The sequence below is a fragment of the Pholcus phalangioides genome, unplaced genomic scaffold, assembly GCF_987345545.1.
Source record: "Pholcus phalangioides strain wild (caught in Gottingen) unplaced genomic scaffold, Ppha-v1.0 ptg000030l_1, whole genome shotgun sequence".
NCBI lineage: Eukaryota > Metazoa > Arthropoda > Arachnida > Araneae > Pholcidae > Pholcus > Pholcus phalangioides.
The window spans coordinates 6,596,810-6,614,251 of NW_028301620.1; the positions used below are offsets into that span (position 1 = coordinate 6,596,810).

General features: G+C 32.9%; 1 protein-coding gene across 1 annotated transcript in view; it reads left to right on the forward strand.

The window, feature by feature from the left end:
* The window catches only part of LOC149067502 (protein kinase C, brain isozyme-like), a 143,458-nt gene extending 142,161 nt beyond the window's left edge, over nucleotides 1–1,297 (forward strand). Inside the window, exon 16 of the mRNA XM_089252734.1 lies at nucleotides 861–1,297. Within this exon, the coding sequence (XP_089108860.1) occupies nucleotides 861–1,013 (153 nt within the window). The 3' untranslated portion in view covers nucleotides 1,014–1,297. The remainder of the gene's footprint in view (nucleotides 1–860) is intronic.
* Nucleotides 1,298–17,442: the final 16,145 nt, after the last annotated feature.

The window sequence follows — 17,442 nt, forward strand, 5'->3', positions numbered from 1 at the left end:
ATCTGTACGTAACAAAATTGTTTGATATTAATCGAAATAAATTGAGAAACCTTTTTCTTTAAAGTTTCATATGGTGAGAGGAATTGCCTCCAAGACCTTTAAGGGGTCTCCTACCAAATAAACATTTTAACCTACGAAATAAACATGGTAAAAAACTTTCTTAAGTAGAAATATTATTTATCCATTGATTTATTTCAAGTTTTTACCAAATACATTTGATAGTTCCTATCCTATGCCAGTTCAAAATTTTTCATGTCTCCAATACTTAATTTCTTAAAATTTTTTCCAAAAAATGCATTACAAACAGCTTGTACATATGATAAAATTACATGAAATCATTGCAGTTGAATAAAAAATTATTCGAAATAAAGAAAACTGTTCATTTTACAAAATGATAGAAAAATACTGACATTTTCATCGACTCAATCTTATTCAAAACTAAATTTTGAATTGAAAAAAAAAATATTATCACTAAATCATTTTCAAATCTTTTTCATCATTTTATAAACTGAACAGTTTCGTTTATTTTGAATCAGTTTTTATTCAATTTCATTAATTTCATGTTATTTTATCATGCCTGCAAGCTTTTATTGATGCTTTTAAAATTTTTTTTTTTAAATATTAAGTATTGGAGAAATGTAAAATTCTGTACTGGCACAATCAAATATATGTGGTAAAAATTTGAAATAAATCAATGGATAAATTATAAGAAACTTTTTGTCTTTTGAGGAGATCCCTTAAAAGCCTGCTATAATTATAACCATAAACTTTGTATTTCATTCTTGGATATGCATCACTGAATTTTCAAAAAGTAATTCTTTATTAGAGTTAAAAGCATTCATTTTTCTTTTTCCTTTCAGAAATATCCAAAAGATGTCAGTAATTTTGATCCCCAATTCACATCGAATAAAGTTGAGCTTACACCAACAGACAAAACATTCTTGATGAATCTGGACCAGACCGAATTTGGTGGATTCTCTTTCTTAAATCCTGAATTCATCGCACACGTTTGATGAAAAGAAATCGATCTTTTTTTAAGGAGTACAATGAAACAAAAATCAAGTATTGTTCGCTTTTGGTGCTGTTAGAGAAGATTCAAATATTCGACAAAACAATAGGCATTTCTATGAATTAAAAGTGCCTGTATTTTGATACTGTGATAGCATGACATTTCATTCATTCTACATAGAAGTATTTAAGAAAATGATATTAATATTTATAATGACAAAAACAGAATGAATTTAAAACAAAGAATTGCTTGAATTCATTGAATGACATTTCGGGAAGCCGGTATAGTTTTGTCTTGATTATTTATTATTTGAGTTTGGTAGTCAAACTTCTTTTTTTTATACCTTTATTAAACTCATTTTGCTAGTAACAGTCATTTCACATTGCAGTAATTTGCTAACATTATACAATTTATTCAGTTTTTTACATTTAACGATCATTTAGTTTTAATCATTGAAATAATTATATTTAAAAAGACAAATTTAATAATGTTCAGCTCTGTATTTTCATTTTAAAATTCTTCCTCAATCAACCTCATCTGCATGAAACATTCTCGGATTTTTAATGGTCTTGTTTCTTGTTCGTTTTGCCATCTACAAAGATGCTGGAGCCAGTGAACAAAAGGGAATATTCCTCCCCCACTCGACTTCTCTTTAAAAGAAAAGCAACTTACTTGGACTTGAGGTCACCTACCCAATAAATCTATTACCTTGAGATGCGCCTGCTGTATTTCATGTGGCATGTCTATGTTTTCTAGGATTTGGTCAACAATAACTTGATAATACGTTGAAGTCTTTCCAATAAATGCCCTTTTCTTAGTATCTGCCCCCTTCCCTTTCTTTTAAATTTTTACCCCTGACCCCTTTCTCTATTCCTATATCATATGCCCCTTTTCAAATGTCTGCCCCCCCCCCTTTTGAATCTCTTTCTGCGCTTTTCTTTTTCTCTGCCTACCTCTCTCTCTCTTTTTTTTTTCTTTAATTTCTCTATCTCCCTTCCCTGTTTTTGTTTTTAAATTTCTGTCCCTTTGGAATTTCAGCTTCAGCACTTCCTTCCCCTTTTCTGATTTTGGCAATCACTGACTATCTCTGTAATATCACACTTGTATTTGTGCTAAAATTTGAGGGAAGTCATGAAAAAGCCCATCGATATTTGCATTCTGTGGTAAAAGTAATTTATCATTTATTCTTCTTGAGATTTTTTTACCTTGTCGCTGTTTTTATAAAAGTAGAGAGAGAGAGGGAGAGACAAAACTGCCATCAAAGTTTTGTTTCGAAACAGTAAAATTTGGAAAAATCTGGAGAAATTTATTAAAATTCAGGACCATCTTAAGAACATCATGCCTCTGAGCCAAGTGATTTTTCTGAGGTTCTACCATGCCAGTTCACAAAAATTTGATGAGGGTACAAGACCATATCTGGGTAGGCCCATGCCTTAAGATGGCATTGTCAAAATGTTGGTATAATTAGTTGATGATGGTAAAGAAAATAAGTAAATAAGCCTCGTGAAGCCCTATTTTCTATTTTCAAAGAAACTTCACCAGCAGCTTCCTCTATCTTCACTTAGTAAGTAGTAATTAGCAGTATCTCTGTTTAATAGATGGCACAACACAAAGATTACCAAAAAGTCAAGTCCGAGAATGTGCTGTGCATATGGTGTATACAGTGATCTCTCATTTATCCACCCTTCCACTATGTTTCTCTCAGTTATAAGATGAGTTTCTGGTCAAAGTTATAGGTAAATAATGCTATTCGCTTATATACCTTTCTCATTTACGCATCTTTTTCTTTTTCCCTTGCACCAATGCATAAGCGAGAGATCACTGTATTTAGAAATAATATAATAATCACATTATCAAAAGTATTTCAGATCATAACGTTCTGAAACTGTTATTGAAAAAGGAACTAAAATATACAGAGGTCTGTGATTTAATTAGATCAAAAATATATATACGCTATAATTAATAATAATAAATTAATAAGTCAATTATTTGTAATCTAATAATCTAAGGGAATGAAAAAAAAAATGTATGTGGAATCCATTTTCAGTGTTTCAAAGGACCATTATAAGACATCAGCAGCTTAAAACAATGTGATAATAAAATAAGTTTAGCAATTGTTAAAGAAGTGAAAATAAGAGCAATTTACTATTGGAAATTCTATAGTCAGGCAATTTTAAGACATTTTCATGTGTATTATCGTGTTTGGAAAATGTTAAAAATTCTCTAAAATTTTAATTAAATCTGATAGTTATCTATATATATAAAAACGAATGTATGTCTGTCTGTCTGTTTGTCCTTTACGCATTACTACACCATTCATCTGATCGCCATGAAACTTTGGAAGTTATTGAGTACACTCCTGCTAAGGTTTCTGGCATAGCTTTTAAAAAAATTTTTTTTTCCTTTCTTCTGAGATCGCAGCAACGTGCGACGGTAAGCTAGTCATGAATAAATATACACAGTTTGCAATAAATGTTGTGAAGAAATTAGTTAATGCCAAATTAACTTTTTCAAGACTAGGGAAAATTTAGAGGTGCTGGCACGAGAAAAATATTGGAGAAGACTAGGGTTGTCAAGATGCCCTGCATATACATTGAATATTGGGGAATTACATTGGGAGGGCTCAAGTACCTAGAGCTCCCACGTTCCAGTGCCTATAGATTTATTGTCACAAGAACAGAAATCCAAAAGGCTTTAACACGTATCTTTCTATTAACCCACAATATCATGAATGATAAATCTAAAAATTAATCAAACAAATCAAAATTAATGTGCAGTGAAGTAGTAAGATTCTCTGTGAATATTCTCACATCTCGCCCCCCCCCCTCCATTGAAAATGTACTTTAAATTAAAAAAGCTGATTTAGGAAGAAAATGTTTGTACAAAAAAAAATATTTTCAAGAAATTAATCGATTAAAATTTGTAAATAGGGTATTTTAAATTTCAATATTGTTATATTTGAAAAATTTGAGCATATATATATATATATCTCATTTACTAGTATATAGTATTTACCATTGATATCTTTTGATTCATATATAACCATGTACCTAAATTTCTTTCCAATTGCATTTTTAAATAGCTGTTCAAATTCCGAGATTATAGTGGAATAGTAATACGACATATTTATGCTTGTCAAATCACAATATTCACGCTTTCTTGAGAAAAAAAACGATATTTACAAAATAAAACATTATTGTAGGAGACGTATAGATAATGATATTTACAAAATATTCTTGAACTATATATAGAAGATGTTTTTACATAGATATATTAATGGAATAAGAATTGAAAATAAATTAATGAAAGCACTTTCACGCCATGGTGCCTATAAATTAAATAAATTTTTTGGATGCGATTTGTTATTGAAATATGTACCTTGATAAATTTTTTCTCAGTAAATCAAAAAAATAAATAAACTGCCGCTCGTGTGTGTGTGGACCTGCAATATGAAGAAATGCTCATTTTCAGGTCTGTACCAATTTTCCCCCCCCCCTTCAACTGCGTTAAGAACATACATTGTTGAACACAACTGTCATTGGATGCTGAACAGAAGCACAATTCATCACTGAAGATGATGCACTACTAATCCACGGGTATCCAGATTCATTGCTGAAGACACCACTGTAAACGAGGGTGGCTATTTTGGGCGGTTAATCGAACAAATTGAATGGTCTCTGTGAGAACAAATATCCTTCTGACAATTGTCTGGAAAGGGTTTAGTGCGAGACCAGATTCCAGAACAGAGATGGTATTTGTAATTAAGGGGTTGGTGCTGTGACCGTCGGCGCTGCTCGGGCTTGTCTACAGATGTGTGTGAAGCAATCTTCTCTACTGTTGGGTGGCCTGGGCCATCCATAGCCTGACGACATTTGTGTGTGTGAGTGTTTTCACACATCCAATGCTACCAGTACCTCCTAACAGCATGATGGGAGGAATCAGGTTTGCAAGCATTACGTCAATATGTCCACCCCACTCAATCCAACGATGTGATGTTGTTCGGAATCTATTGGCTGGATAAAAGGTCTTTGAATGAGTCTCAGAGGCATCTCCAGCAATCAGCAATAGCTTATCAAGCAAAAAACAGAGGTGCAATACACAAAAGTCGTCTCTGAGGTCATTTTAAAAAGCAAGAGCAATAGCACACCCTCTGGCGATGGGAATATTTATTTACATAATTCTTTTGCAACACTAATCAGTTGCATACCTACATATGATATACCTGCCTGCCATGTTTTACTGAAATTTGACTATTCTTTCTTGGTGCATTATTATTTTTGATGGGGAATATATCAAGATATATCAATCAAGAGATATGGGGAATATATTAAGATATCAATATCAAGTAAAATCAATACCAGTTGTACAAGAAGTGAATTTTTTTTTTGAAATTGATAGCTCTAATATAATGTGAATTTATGTGCATAAACGAATATGGATTTAACAGGTTGGACGAATGTACTTAATATATGAATTTTTCCAAATCATAGTCAACATTTTTCAAGCAATTATTACTGCAAATGATGAACTTGAATGCAAAAAACTTACGGTTTTCCTTTAATGTTCAACTACCACTGTATACGAGCTTGAATATTGTTATCATATGGACACTAAAAATTAGAAAATATAATAAAATTTGCAACATTTATTTAAAAAATGAAAACAAAATTTATATTAATTTTTCTAGAACAGCTTGAGCAAGGCATTTGTACTTTAAATATAAATTTGAGCTTTTGTGATAAGTTATTGAAAATATTTTATCATTCATTGCATTTTGACTTGGCTTCGTGTAGTTTATTTATTTACGTTCATGACCAGAATGGATTTTATGATGTCATATCCTGCGTGCGATGTATAAGTGTTTTTCTTTTATTATTGTCGTATTTGGTTTTGTTCCTGCGTAATTGCAAGTTTTGTAACTGAAATGAATAAAATAATTCTTTTTTTTCCAATTATCAAGTTTATTTTTTTTGGTCAAGGAAAAATGTTTTTATGAATCAATTCATTAAGAAGAGAACGATATAGTATCTGAAATAGATAAAACGGAAATAAACCTCATTGAGAATGAGATTTTACAGGGCTGTTAGGCTGTGGTCTGCCATTTCTTTTTGATGTTTCGTCCACAGCTGTGGCACACATCTTCAGAGGTGAGAGATACTCCCCCACCCTGTTGTAGGGGAAACGTCAGAAATAAATAGCAGACCACAGCCTAACAGCCAGGTAAATTCTCAGTTAGATGCCAGCCTTACGTTGCTTCTTGCGACAGAGCCTGGGTGTCTCGCAGTTCTCCAGTTCCAGTTAGATGCCAGCTGTGAAAACCCACACCAATGTAATAAACCTTATTGTTTGATTTAAAAAATCCTTTCTCCCCACAAATAAACTAGTTTACTTAAAAAAAAGCTCCATGGGATGGTTTGCATATACAACAAAATCTTAATTTGATGACCCAGGTTGATCTGGAACTCTATATTAATCCACATTCACTGACTTATCATAGATTTTTTTTCTACCCTCAATGATGCGGAAATTATCCTTTTTGAAATTTTTTTTTGTCGCGGGGAAAAAATGTCTGAAATTCTCATGTCATTGAATTCCAACATGATGATGATAGAGGAAAGAAAGCTTTGGTAACCACTGATTTTGGTTTTCCTGCTCGGTTGCAGAACCAAGAGAAATAATATTGCCACTTACAGTACTAACACTTAAAAAATTAGAAAAAGTAGGACTAAAAAGTATTACAGGGGAGGGGGTTCCCCCTTTTTGACAATATGATCATAGTATGATAAAAAAAATCCCTAAAAAATTATTTAAAAAAATTCATAGGACTGTTTCAGTATCCTATAAGATTAACTCGAGCCAAAGCAAAATGATTTAGTAACAAAAACAATTTTGGACCAAAACAATGCACTAGCAATCACAGATAATTATTTTCTGTCTCTTCTCTCAGTATATATATTTTACATTCCTATTTTGGAGTTTTTCACAGTCCAGTGGAGTTTTTCACAATCCAACTCTCTTCGACAATGCACAGGAATTATGAAGATGTATGCTTTTTTTAAACGTCACTCTCTTGAGACCACTTTCAAAAGCACAGTGCAAAATGTATAAATTACAAAGTCCAATGTAAATAAGTCAAGGTGAACCGGATGGTTTTACTGTATTGTCCATACTTTTTTTAAAGTGATTTGTTTACATTTTACTGTTCAATGCCAGTGTTTTTTGACAAATGAAGCACTTTCATTTCTAGCTCTTTGCTGAGCATTGTAAATATTGTTTATGCTGCTGCATGCCATAAAAATACAGAAGGCAATCGAATGCTGCAAATCTAGAATAGGCCTATTTATCCAACTGCTTTGTTATGCAAGCTGTTGTTTTCCCCTGTACATGAAATGTGCACCATAATTTTGAATGATGAATGTTAGTTACTGTACAAGACAATGAAGTAGTAAATACAAGATTATTTTTTCAATGACTACTTTAGTTGTTGAACCCTCAAACTAAGCAAATGAAAAACTAATAAACCAAATGGTCCACATACACCCCCCCACCCTGAATAACCTGAAAAATGATACAATTTCTGTTTTGGCAGAAATTATATACCGAAATCTACATTTTCATTATTTGACAATATATTGTGATTCGCTCAATTAAAATCAGTTTCCCAAATTTTGCTGATAAGATTTTTTAATAAAAGTAGGGCAAAAACTAGAAAGCAGGAAACATCTGAGGGAGTAGGACATTTTACCATATAGTAGGACAAGTGAGATCCCTGCATTTACTTACTAATCATGCACTGCTGCACAGCCGTCTATTGCCACATATACAATTTAATATAATTTTTCCTTAAAAGTATGTGTGTCAGAATCATTGGAGAACCAAATTGTGCATTTAATGTAAATTTTCTGCATCTATGGTTCAAGTCCTGCTACCTTCCACCCATTAAAAAGTCTCACCACCTCACCACAGAGAGCAACAGGCCTACAATGGTACAAATATTCAATATTTACACTTCACCTCTGAATTATAGATGGCATCACTGAAAAATCAGACACAACACCAGATAGGTACTCAGACTGTTAAGTACGCACACTTTGTTCCAGACTCCGCCACGAAGCTGGGTTGGAAGAGATCTGGGCAACGGGATAAGTCTGTTGGAAGAATCCTGGCGTTCATTCATTGCTACCTTCTAAAGACAAAACTGGCGAGTAATAAATTGTCAGAGCAGGGCAAATGTCTGTAATGGGCAAAAACCTATCAGGCAAAAATGGTTTGTGAGCCTCAACAATGGCTTTTGGAATGTTTACTTCGGCTACCATGGTTCCAAAACAATACGTTTCAGTCATATTTATTTCTTTATAATGCTTTGTAACTTCTTCAACGCTTCCAGTACATGGAGAAAACCCGGGCTGCACCAGGTATAGTAGATAGTATTCTTATTAAGTTCAATTTAACTTTTGTAAGGTCTTCTACTTGTTGGGGTGAGATTTTATTGAAAGTGAGAGCTGGATCTCATCCTTGAAATTAGGAAAGAAAAAACATTGCTGGTCATCAGAACTTACGTTGTGAAAAGATTTCTTGATAAAATGACAAAGCATGGCTAATTTTCCTATATGTATATTAGAATGTATATTTGATTGGGATTAGGCTGCACCTTTAATTTGAAGCATATTCGGTAATCCATAAATTTCAGAAAATTTAGGTTAAATCTAAATTATATTACACAATTAAAATTTTAATATGATATCTTATAAATATTGCATTCCTCAGAATGAGTGTTACACCACACAGCTTGCATTAAGAAAAAAAAAAAATTCAAAACTTTTTAATTGTCAAGATTTTTCCTGATCAAATATTGCACCAGCACCCTCAACAAATAACTGAAAACACACACACAATCTTCTCAAAACATAAAATTTTTACTAGTAACAACAACCCGCAATAAACATTTAATTATTCAAATGGGGAAGAGGGAGAGGGGAAAAAAAGCTGCACATTGGTAACCTTATCGAGGATTACACATTATCTCTCATAATTTCGAAAATTTATACAATAATACAAAATTTTATACATTTTTATCTTCTTGAAAAGAGTTTTAAAAAATTATTTTGTTAAACACAAAACTTATTAAAACTCTGTGAGAAATATTTTCTTTGGAAATACCTACGACGAAATGCCATATACAATTGCGTAACTTGTAACATAAATTCAAAATGAATGATTGATATACAAGAGATGTTACAGAAATTATGAATCACAAACTTGATACATCACCAACAATTGCAGTGAAATCAAATTGGCCTGTAGAAAATGCTCAGACACAAGCATATCTAACAAAATCAATTAAAAACATAGCACTGCTGTCAACAGCATGAGTGTAATCGTACAACTATGAGATGAGACTTAGATGCGGAACGTCACATCAGACGATTTCATTCTTTTCTAGGACAAGCCAAGCGTGAAAGCTCAGCCACTGACAAGCTATTCTCAATGCATAATCCTTTTACCTAAAAGATTTGAATAAAATTGTCCGATGTAACGTAACATGACAGCAGTGTCTCATCTCATAGTTGGAGGACTATATTAATAAAACAAGTTATCATTGCAAATATTGCATACTAACATATGAAAAAATAATTTCATACTCTCATTCTGCATGAAATTTTAAGTTTGTTTCTGTGTTTGTATGGTAAAATACAAATGAAAAAAAAATAAAGGGCATCATCTTGACCAGATTTGGTTTGACACATTCTAGAAATTAAAATTATATGAAAAATCAACAACAAGGGCATACGCAGGACTGACTTTTGTGGGGTGGCACAAGGGATTTCTTCCAGAAAAATTTTAAATTACCAACCTTCAAAAAGCATTTGAATTAAATGAACAGAAATTGATTAAAATTGTAACCAAAAGGTATTTTCTTTGCGATATTTTTATTTTTTTTAGAAAAATAATTTTTAAAAATTTAATTTTTGGTTTTCCTACATATGCCTGTGATTAGCTCATATACACCATACTTATTACAATCTTAATTTCTTTTATTTTAAAGACATGCATTGAAATAAGAGAGTTACTCAAATAAAGAGATGACAGGAGAGTCCCTAGAGTTAAAATATGCCTACCAGTCAGTAGCAACTGTCCAAGAACCCCACGAAAGAGATGAAACCATTTTGTAAACTGATGCAAGTCTTCTTAAAGAAGGCTTTGAGCTCTGACAGCAACTGATTCTTCAAAATATCCTTCCTCCCAGTGTCCAAAGCTAACCTCTGGTATTTCTGATACTGTTTGTTTGCAGGGGGGAGGGAGAAACAAGTGAAAAGTTATATGGTGACAGGTCTGGACTGTAAGGTAGCCAGAAAAAATTTTGTGACGAGATTAGTCACTTGCTGGGATATATGTGGACAGGCGAAAAAACAATGTAGCACTATCAAACAGTATACAGTAGATGCTTGTTATAACAACCATGTGATATGATCGTTCCATTATAACAACCATATGTTATTACCACCGTTCCATGATAACGACAAGTATGATAAAAATCCAGATTTTTTTTATTTTTCTCTCTCATCCGATGTTATTTTTTCATCCAATATAACAACCCACAAAGACCATTCTATCCAATACAATGTCCAAAAATATCTCTGCTCTGTCCTTTTTCTGCAAAGAAATATCTAAAATCCATGTTTTTTTGTGTTGCCAAATTGTTTTTGACATTGGTCCTCGATACTCAAAAATTTGGTACATAGGTGCGTGGATGTTAATTATCACAATTTTATTATTTTGTAACCCAATGCATTTTCACTGCAACTATGCTTAAACTAACAAAATGAATGATATAATTGTTATTTTGTCCAAATATGAATTCCCTTAAGCAGCTAATATTTTGTGAAACGTTTGATATAATGACCTCCCAATATGACATTCATTTTCCATGTGTGGGGTGTCAGTATCACAGACATCAATTGCAGAATGTTTTTCTTTTCATCATGATGCAGACACTGCAATATCTTATTGTAATGCCAGACTGCTAATGGTGAAACTTGATTAATGCTGGTCATCGAAAGAGAAGACCAAGAATGATTGCAGATTGAGTATTTTTCTGTGATCAAGATAAATCACTCACTATGGGTGGGTGCTATCGATTCAGGGCTAGAGATTGATGTTATTTACGTCAATTTCTAAAAGGTATTTGGACAAAGTAGACAGATTGTTACTAATGAGGAAGCTGGCATGGGTGTTCCTGATAAAATTATAAGGATAATTCAAGTACTGCTATCAGAGAGGGTTCAACAGGTTTGCATAGTTAGTGTCGTGGCTAGAAAATGCCAAGCTGGGTCGTCCAGAAATTGGTTTTAGGCCAAATCTTACTTTCTTTGTATGCTTACGATACCACTTAGACTGTATCACCCATCCCTCTATTGTAATTCGCTGATGACATGAAGTTATTTTCTCAAGTAGAAAACACTAGGGGCTTAAAAATTGCGTGGCAAAAACTCTTCCAGTAGAGTTGTCAGTATAAACTCCCACTCACAATTTGAAGTATAGATGGCAGCACTGAAATATCATACACAACACTAGCTACACACTCAGATTGTTAGGTGCACTCACTTTGTTCCAGACTCTGCCACGAAGCTGGGCTGGAAGAGATCTCGGCAACGGGATAAGTCCGGTGGCAGAGACCCTGGTGTTCATTCATTCAGTATAAACCCCCATTTCAATATCAAAAAGCAGATCAATGCATTTGGACAGATCCACCAATCCTATATATTATCAACTAGGTAATGAAACATTACAGCACTTAGATATATGCATGGATTTAGATATTGTAATGAGCTGCATCCTGGATTTTACATGTATGTTTGCTCAACTATGGAGTTTTATTCAAAAGCATGGAGATCTTACAAAATTAAGGACATAAAGTTCCTCGAAAAGCCGCAAAGGTTCTTTACTGAACAAATCGCTGACATGAGTGGCTGGTCTTATTGCGAGAGGCTTAAATTTCTGGGTTCGTACTCTCTGGAATGGCGTAGAATTACTGCAGATATGCTATAAACTAGTCCACGAATCTATCATTGGGAGAACCTTTCTTCAAGATCATGGACAGACGAACCAATCTACGTAGGCATCACTTCCAAATAAGAATACCTATGGCCAGAAGAGACTGTTTTTTCCATGGTTACAGATGCTGTGTTGCGAGAATATGGAACAGTCTGCCAACTTATATGTACCTCCTGCAAAAGATTTTGACCTGGCTCATATGCAAAGCACTTTCCTTTCTGACAATTTTTATTTTTTATTGTTATTAATATCATTTTTATTATTACTTTTCCAGAGTAAGTACATTTGTTGTGAATAAATAAAGCTGTGAGAGTACTGCTTCTAATTGAGGACTTCTTTCTTTTACATTAGTAATGTCATACTAATATAATTGTGGATACAGAGATATACACACGATTTTTTGGGACTGAGAATTCATCCTTTTTTTCTTTCTAAAGGGAGCTTTCTTTGTTACTGCAAAAATAACCACAATGATTTTGGCTAGTTCCCTCCCCCCTCCTTGCGTACACCAATGTGCGCATATAATACTATCCAGATTATATGGTACATAACACCACTATCAATTGTTGAAAAAAATATGATTTGAAAATTTTTTTCACAGCCCTCGTCACTTTTTCATTTGATCACATCTAATAAAATGAGAGCAGAAAGAAAAAATTATAATAACTGAAATTGTAAAACTATTTCATATGTGGTATGGGAATTCCATGAAAGAAACACAACTTCGGCACACTCACTCTAAGAGTTCATAAAAATGTTACTAAAGAGCAAAAATTCATTAACATTTGAAATACTAAATGAAATGGACTTGCATTACTATCCATTGATTCAACTCAGACAAATATAAATTCAATATCCAAGAACCAACAGGAGGTCCTGCTAAGCCAAGTACACACACATGTCCTGCTTCTTCACCTATCTTTTTTCCAAGATAGAATACTATATACAATAACATAACTGAGTAATCTGATAGGTGTTTTCTGGTCTCTTGTAGGAAAAAGGTCAAGAATTTTAAAATAAGTTGATAATAAAACTCTCAGCCACCTCATCGGGTATTGTGCCTGTTGTGGTCTTGTATTTGTATAACGATTTTCTGCCTGCACTATACAATGTGATTATGTACTGAATGTATTATGTACAAAAAAATACATATATACATATAATGCTTCTCAATACTCTGCCTTGTGGTACAGAGCTTGACAAATCGTGAAAAAATTTAGGCGAGAGTTAAATTTTTTAAGAGTCAGAAGTATTGTTTTTAAGAAAAAATTAAAAAAAAAAAAATTTTTTTTGGACTTGGCGACAAATTTCTTTCACAAAAAGTTTCTGCTGACCTCAGAATCAAATTAACCAACCACACCTAGAAACTTTTAGTCATCACCATGGCCTAGTATCTTGGATTTGTTAAGCTCTGTTATAGTGTTAGCTTTGAAATGCACAAGGTAAACATTATTGTACATCTCAAATTATTATTTAATGACATAAAACTAACACAGAACCAATTGGAATGGAATTGCCTGATTGAAATTAAGACAAAAACTCAGAAAAGAGGCTGAAAAAGAGTATCGGGCAATTTATGTCCAGATAAGAAAAAAGATAATAAAACTAGAATAGACAGAGAACTGTATAGTAGAACTTGATTCGGCAAAAAGTTGGAAGCAAAAAGGGAAGGTGAATGAAAACTATGAAAAAAAAAGCTGAATACAAATATGATAAAAAAATATATCAATTATGATGAGTCACACTGGGCATTTCAATGCATTTTCACATTCCCAGAGCTGTCCATATTTTTATGCAAATATTTGTGATAGTACAGTCAAATCTTGATAAGTCAAATGTGCGGCAGCCAACGAAAATCTTATAAGTTATCATTAGTTTGACTAATCCAAAATTCCTATTTCTGAATGGGAAAAAGAAAGATTTATTAAAATAACAGTGCTATTTACGAATATCGCTTTAGTAGAAAACGTCAAACTACTGGAGATGAAGAAATTTTCAAAGATAAATTATTTTAATGCAATCATATATAATTACTGAATGACAATACTCAGAAATAAACTAGATGTACATGCTATATTATGGAACCAGATACATACATGATACTCCTATACGTGGAACGAATTATAAATAAAGTGTATATACAAGATTATTTTCTACCAAAAAAATGCAGTGATTTGTAACTGCCTCTCTATTTTTTGTCTTTCTTTCATGAGAAGGTCATTCACTTTTTATAGGCAGACAAAAATAAATCTGTGTCAGTCAACATTGTCCAACTCTCCATAAAACTGCACTAATGGCTAAAGTTACTAATTTGCTCGGAGGAGGAGGAGGAAGAAAACAAGAATAATTTTCATCCCGTGGATTATCACCTTTAGCTTGCAACAAATTAACGATGTCCATATCAGACATGCAATCGCAAATCCGAACCATATCATCAATGTTCAGAAATGTACCTGCATTTGCCTCTATATTCAGTCTATTGTATCCATCTATAAGGTAAAATTATCCAATTCTTACAAATGATTCATATTTGTTAAATTTTGATCACCAAAGAATCCCCACACTTTAACTCTTTACCAGCCATAATGGTAAACAGCCAAAATGGCCAGAGATGGTTAAGGTGCGAAGGTTTTGGTATATAAGAAATTATTATGAAAGAGCACGGAGGACAACTCTTGTCAGGAATGGGAACGAGAAAGACAAGCATAGACACCCCATTATTTGGGTTTCGAGAGATCCACTCAAGCTTCACGATAAACCTCACTAGGGTTTGTAACAATACAATATAAGAACTGAATGGTAAGAAATGATGGGGGTTTGGTGAGCAGTAAAAGTTTGGAAGAGTCCATTTCAGAAATAGGTTTATTTTCACTGACCTCCCAGTATCCTTTAAAAATTGGTAAAAGGTTAGAACCACTGACGATAATTTGCATTGTGAATGCCACACCCGTGGTTCCTTATTGGGAGGCTAAATGCTATTTTCAAACTTCCTTTCATATCCGAAAACTTTGACTTAAAGAAAGAAAACATTGAGTTAAGAAAAAATTTTAACACTAGAATAAAAAAAAAAGTTCTTGGGCCGAGGGGAAAAATTTTTGACTTATACAGATATTCGATTTATCAGAGTTAGTTAAGACTTATCATGAATTGACTGTATGTTTAAGAAAACAACAATTAGAACCTGAAAAAAAGTCTGTACTGAAAAAAAATGCAAGAAACTTTTGAGATGACCCAATATATCAAGTGTAATCATAAAATCATACAATTGCATAACATCTTATAATGAAAAGAAAACCTTTTTTTGCTTTCTTTTTCAAGTCTAACAATTAAATTTCAGCTAGGCCTCCTAATGGTCATTAGGAATTTACTGCTTAAATTATGCAGTACAGTTTGGTCTACGAAAAAGATGTAACAAGACTGAGGAATATTATATTAAAAGAATGAATATCTAATAAATTTTCTTTCATGTTTTCAATGGTTAATACAAAGCACAAACAAACTTAATGCACGTTAGATGTAAGTGAAAGTGTCCGAAATCTGTCCCCTGCCATAAATTTGTTCCCCTCTTTAATTTGCATGTACAAAGCTGCTATCTTAAGAGAGTGCCAGGAAACTCTTTAGAACCATTCAGTTGACTACTTGCAGTGACACAGTTGCTTTGCTCTCTTCATTTTTACGCTTTAATTTTTCAAAAACAGTCTGTTATAACTTGTTACAATGCAAAATCAACTTTGAACAGTTATATTTACGTCTTACAGTAAGTTTTTCATCAGTTAGTAATTAATAATTATAGATCACTACTTGAACATTGTGTTGAAATCATCATAGTCATGTAGTTGTAGTCGTTTAGTCAGGAGCAGTTACTGAATTCTTAAATCCGTCCTCTGTGAGTATCTTAAATCTATCCCGGGGATAGATTTAGAAAACTCATCATGTATATTCTTGTGGTTATGTATATATATTTTTTCCTGACTACTTACTAATTTTTATTGATGTATGATCATTTGTTGGGGGATTAGAACATCTCTTTGATGAAAATCCAAAATTTGCATTGTTTTGGTTATTAGTTATTTTTTTTTTGGGCTAGGAAAAATTAATTTAGTACAACCATATTTGAGCACTATTAAGTAGGCCTATGGAGTAAAGTTGCTTGAATTTAGTTTTCAAATTATTCTTAACTCGAAACAAATTTTCAGAATTAACAATTTTGCTTAGTTGGTGGGGGGGGGGGGGACAGTATTTAAGCACTTTCTCTTAAATCTTGAATGGCCTGAGTGAATTGAAAGCAATTTTTTTAATGCAAATATTTTTAGTTTTCCACCAAAACCAAAAAAAATTGTATTTGAATAACTAACACAAACCAATAATAAAAATTCAACACATTCTCAGAAAAATGAACATTCTGATAGAGCACCATTTTAGATACAAGAAGTTTAGGTATTATGGAATAGTAAGGTAATATGAAATACAGGGTTTGTTCCAAATTCATGTACAGCTACCAAATTGAAATTTTTAATTTCCAGAAATTCACTCAAGACAAATTTTCAAAACCACTTAGTAATTATTGGAAGGGTGCCAAATAGTTAAAGCACAATGTAAATCACAAGAACTGAATTTCTCTATTATGCTTTGCTGATTTTAACTCTTTTGTGTGTACAGGCTTTTGACAAGAAATTTGGACAACTAAAGGCAAAAAACATGAGAGGAAAGCAGGTTCTGTTCTTTCTCAATTTCCCAGCTACCCTTTTTCTATGTATGTTATAATATTTTTTCATCGTCAAACTGTAGCAAGGGAAAAAAAGAAACATATAATGCTTAGGTAAAGGAAAAAATTTTTTTTTCTCTTTTACAGGGTTACCAATGAAGAGTTCTGAAGGATGGGGAAGAGAACTCGAACGTGTTTCTTCTATTTACACAGGGCAGACTTATGTTATCCTTGAACATTAAGAGGTTGAAGCGAGCTGTTTTTCTCTTGTTAGATGGGACATGCTTTTTTCACAGATGAAAGCATGTCTGGCTTTATAGAATTCTATGAGTATTGTCAAAGTTCGGTTTTACCACATGCTTTGGATACCAAATAGGCGATGCAATCTCTTCAAGATGAGGAGACTGATTATTTGAGCCAAAAAGAAAGAGAATCATTTATCTCTAAATTTCAGCATAGCAGGTTGAAGGCATTCTACTTTGTATCAGAAGGCACTTCTTCCAACTGAATCACTGACATTTTTTTTATGAAGAAGGTAGTTTATGTAATAAGCATACATATATCATAGATTTGGTTCCATGCAATTTTACGGGCATAATAGGAGCACTGGGTAATGGTACGCATGTATACGTTTACATCTATAGGTAGTCTGCTTGATCCATGTGAGAAGTTG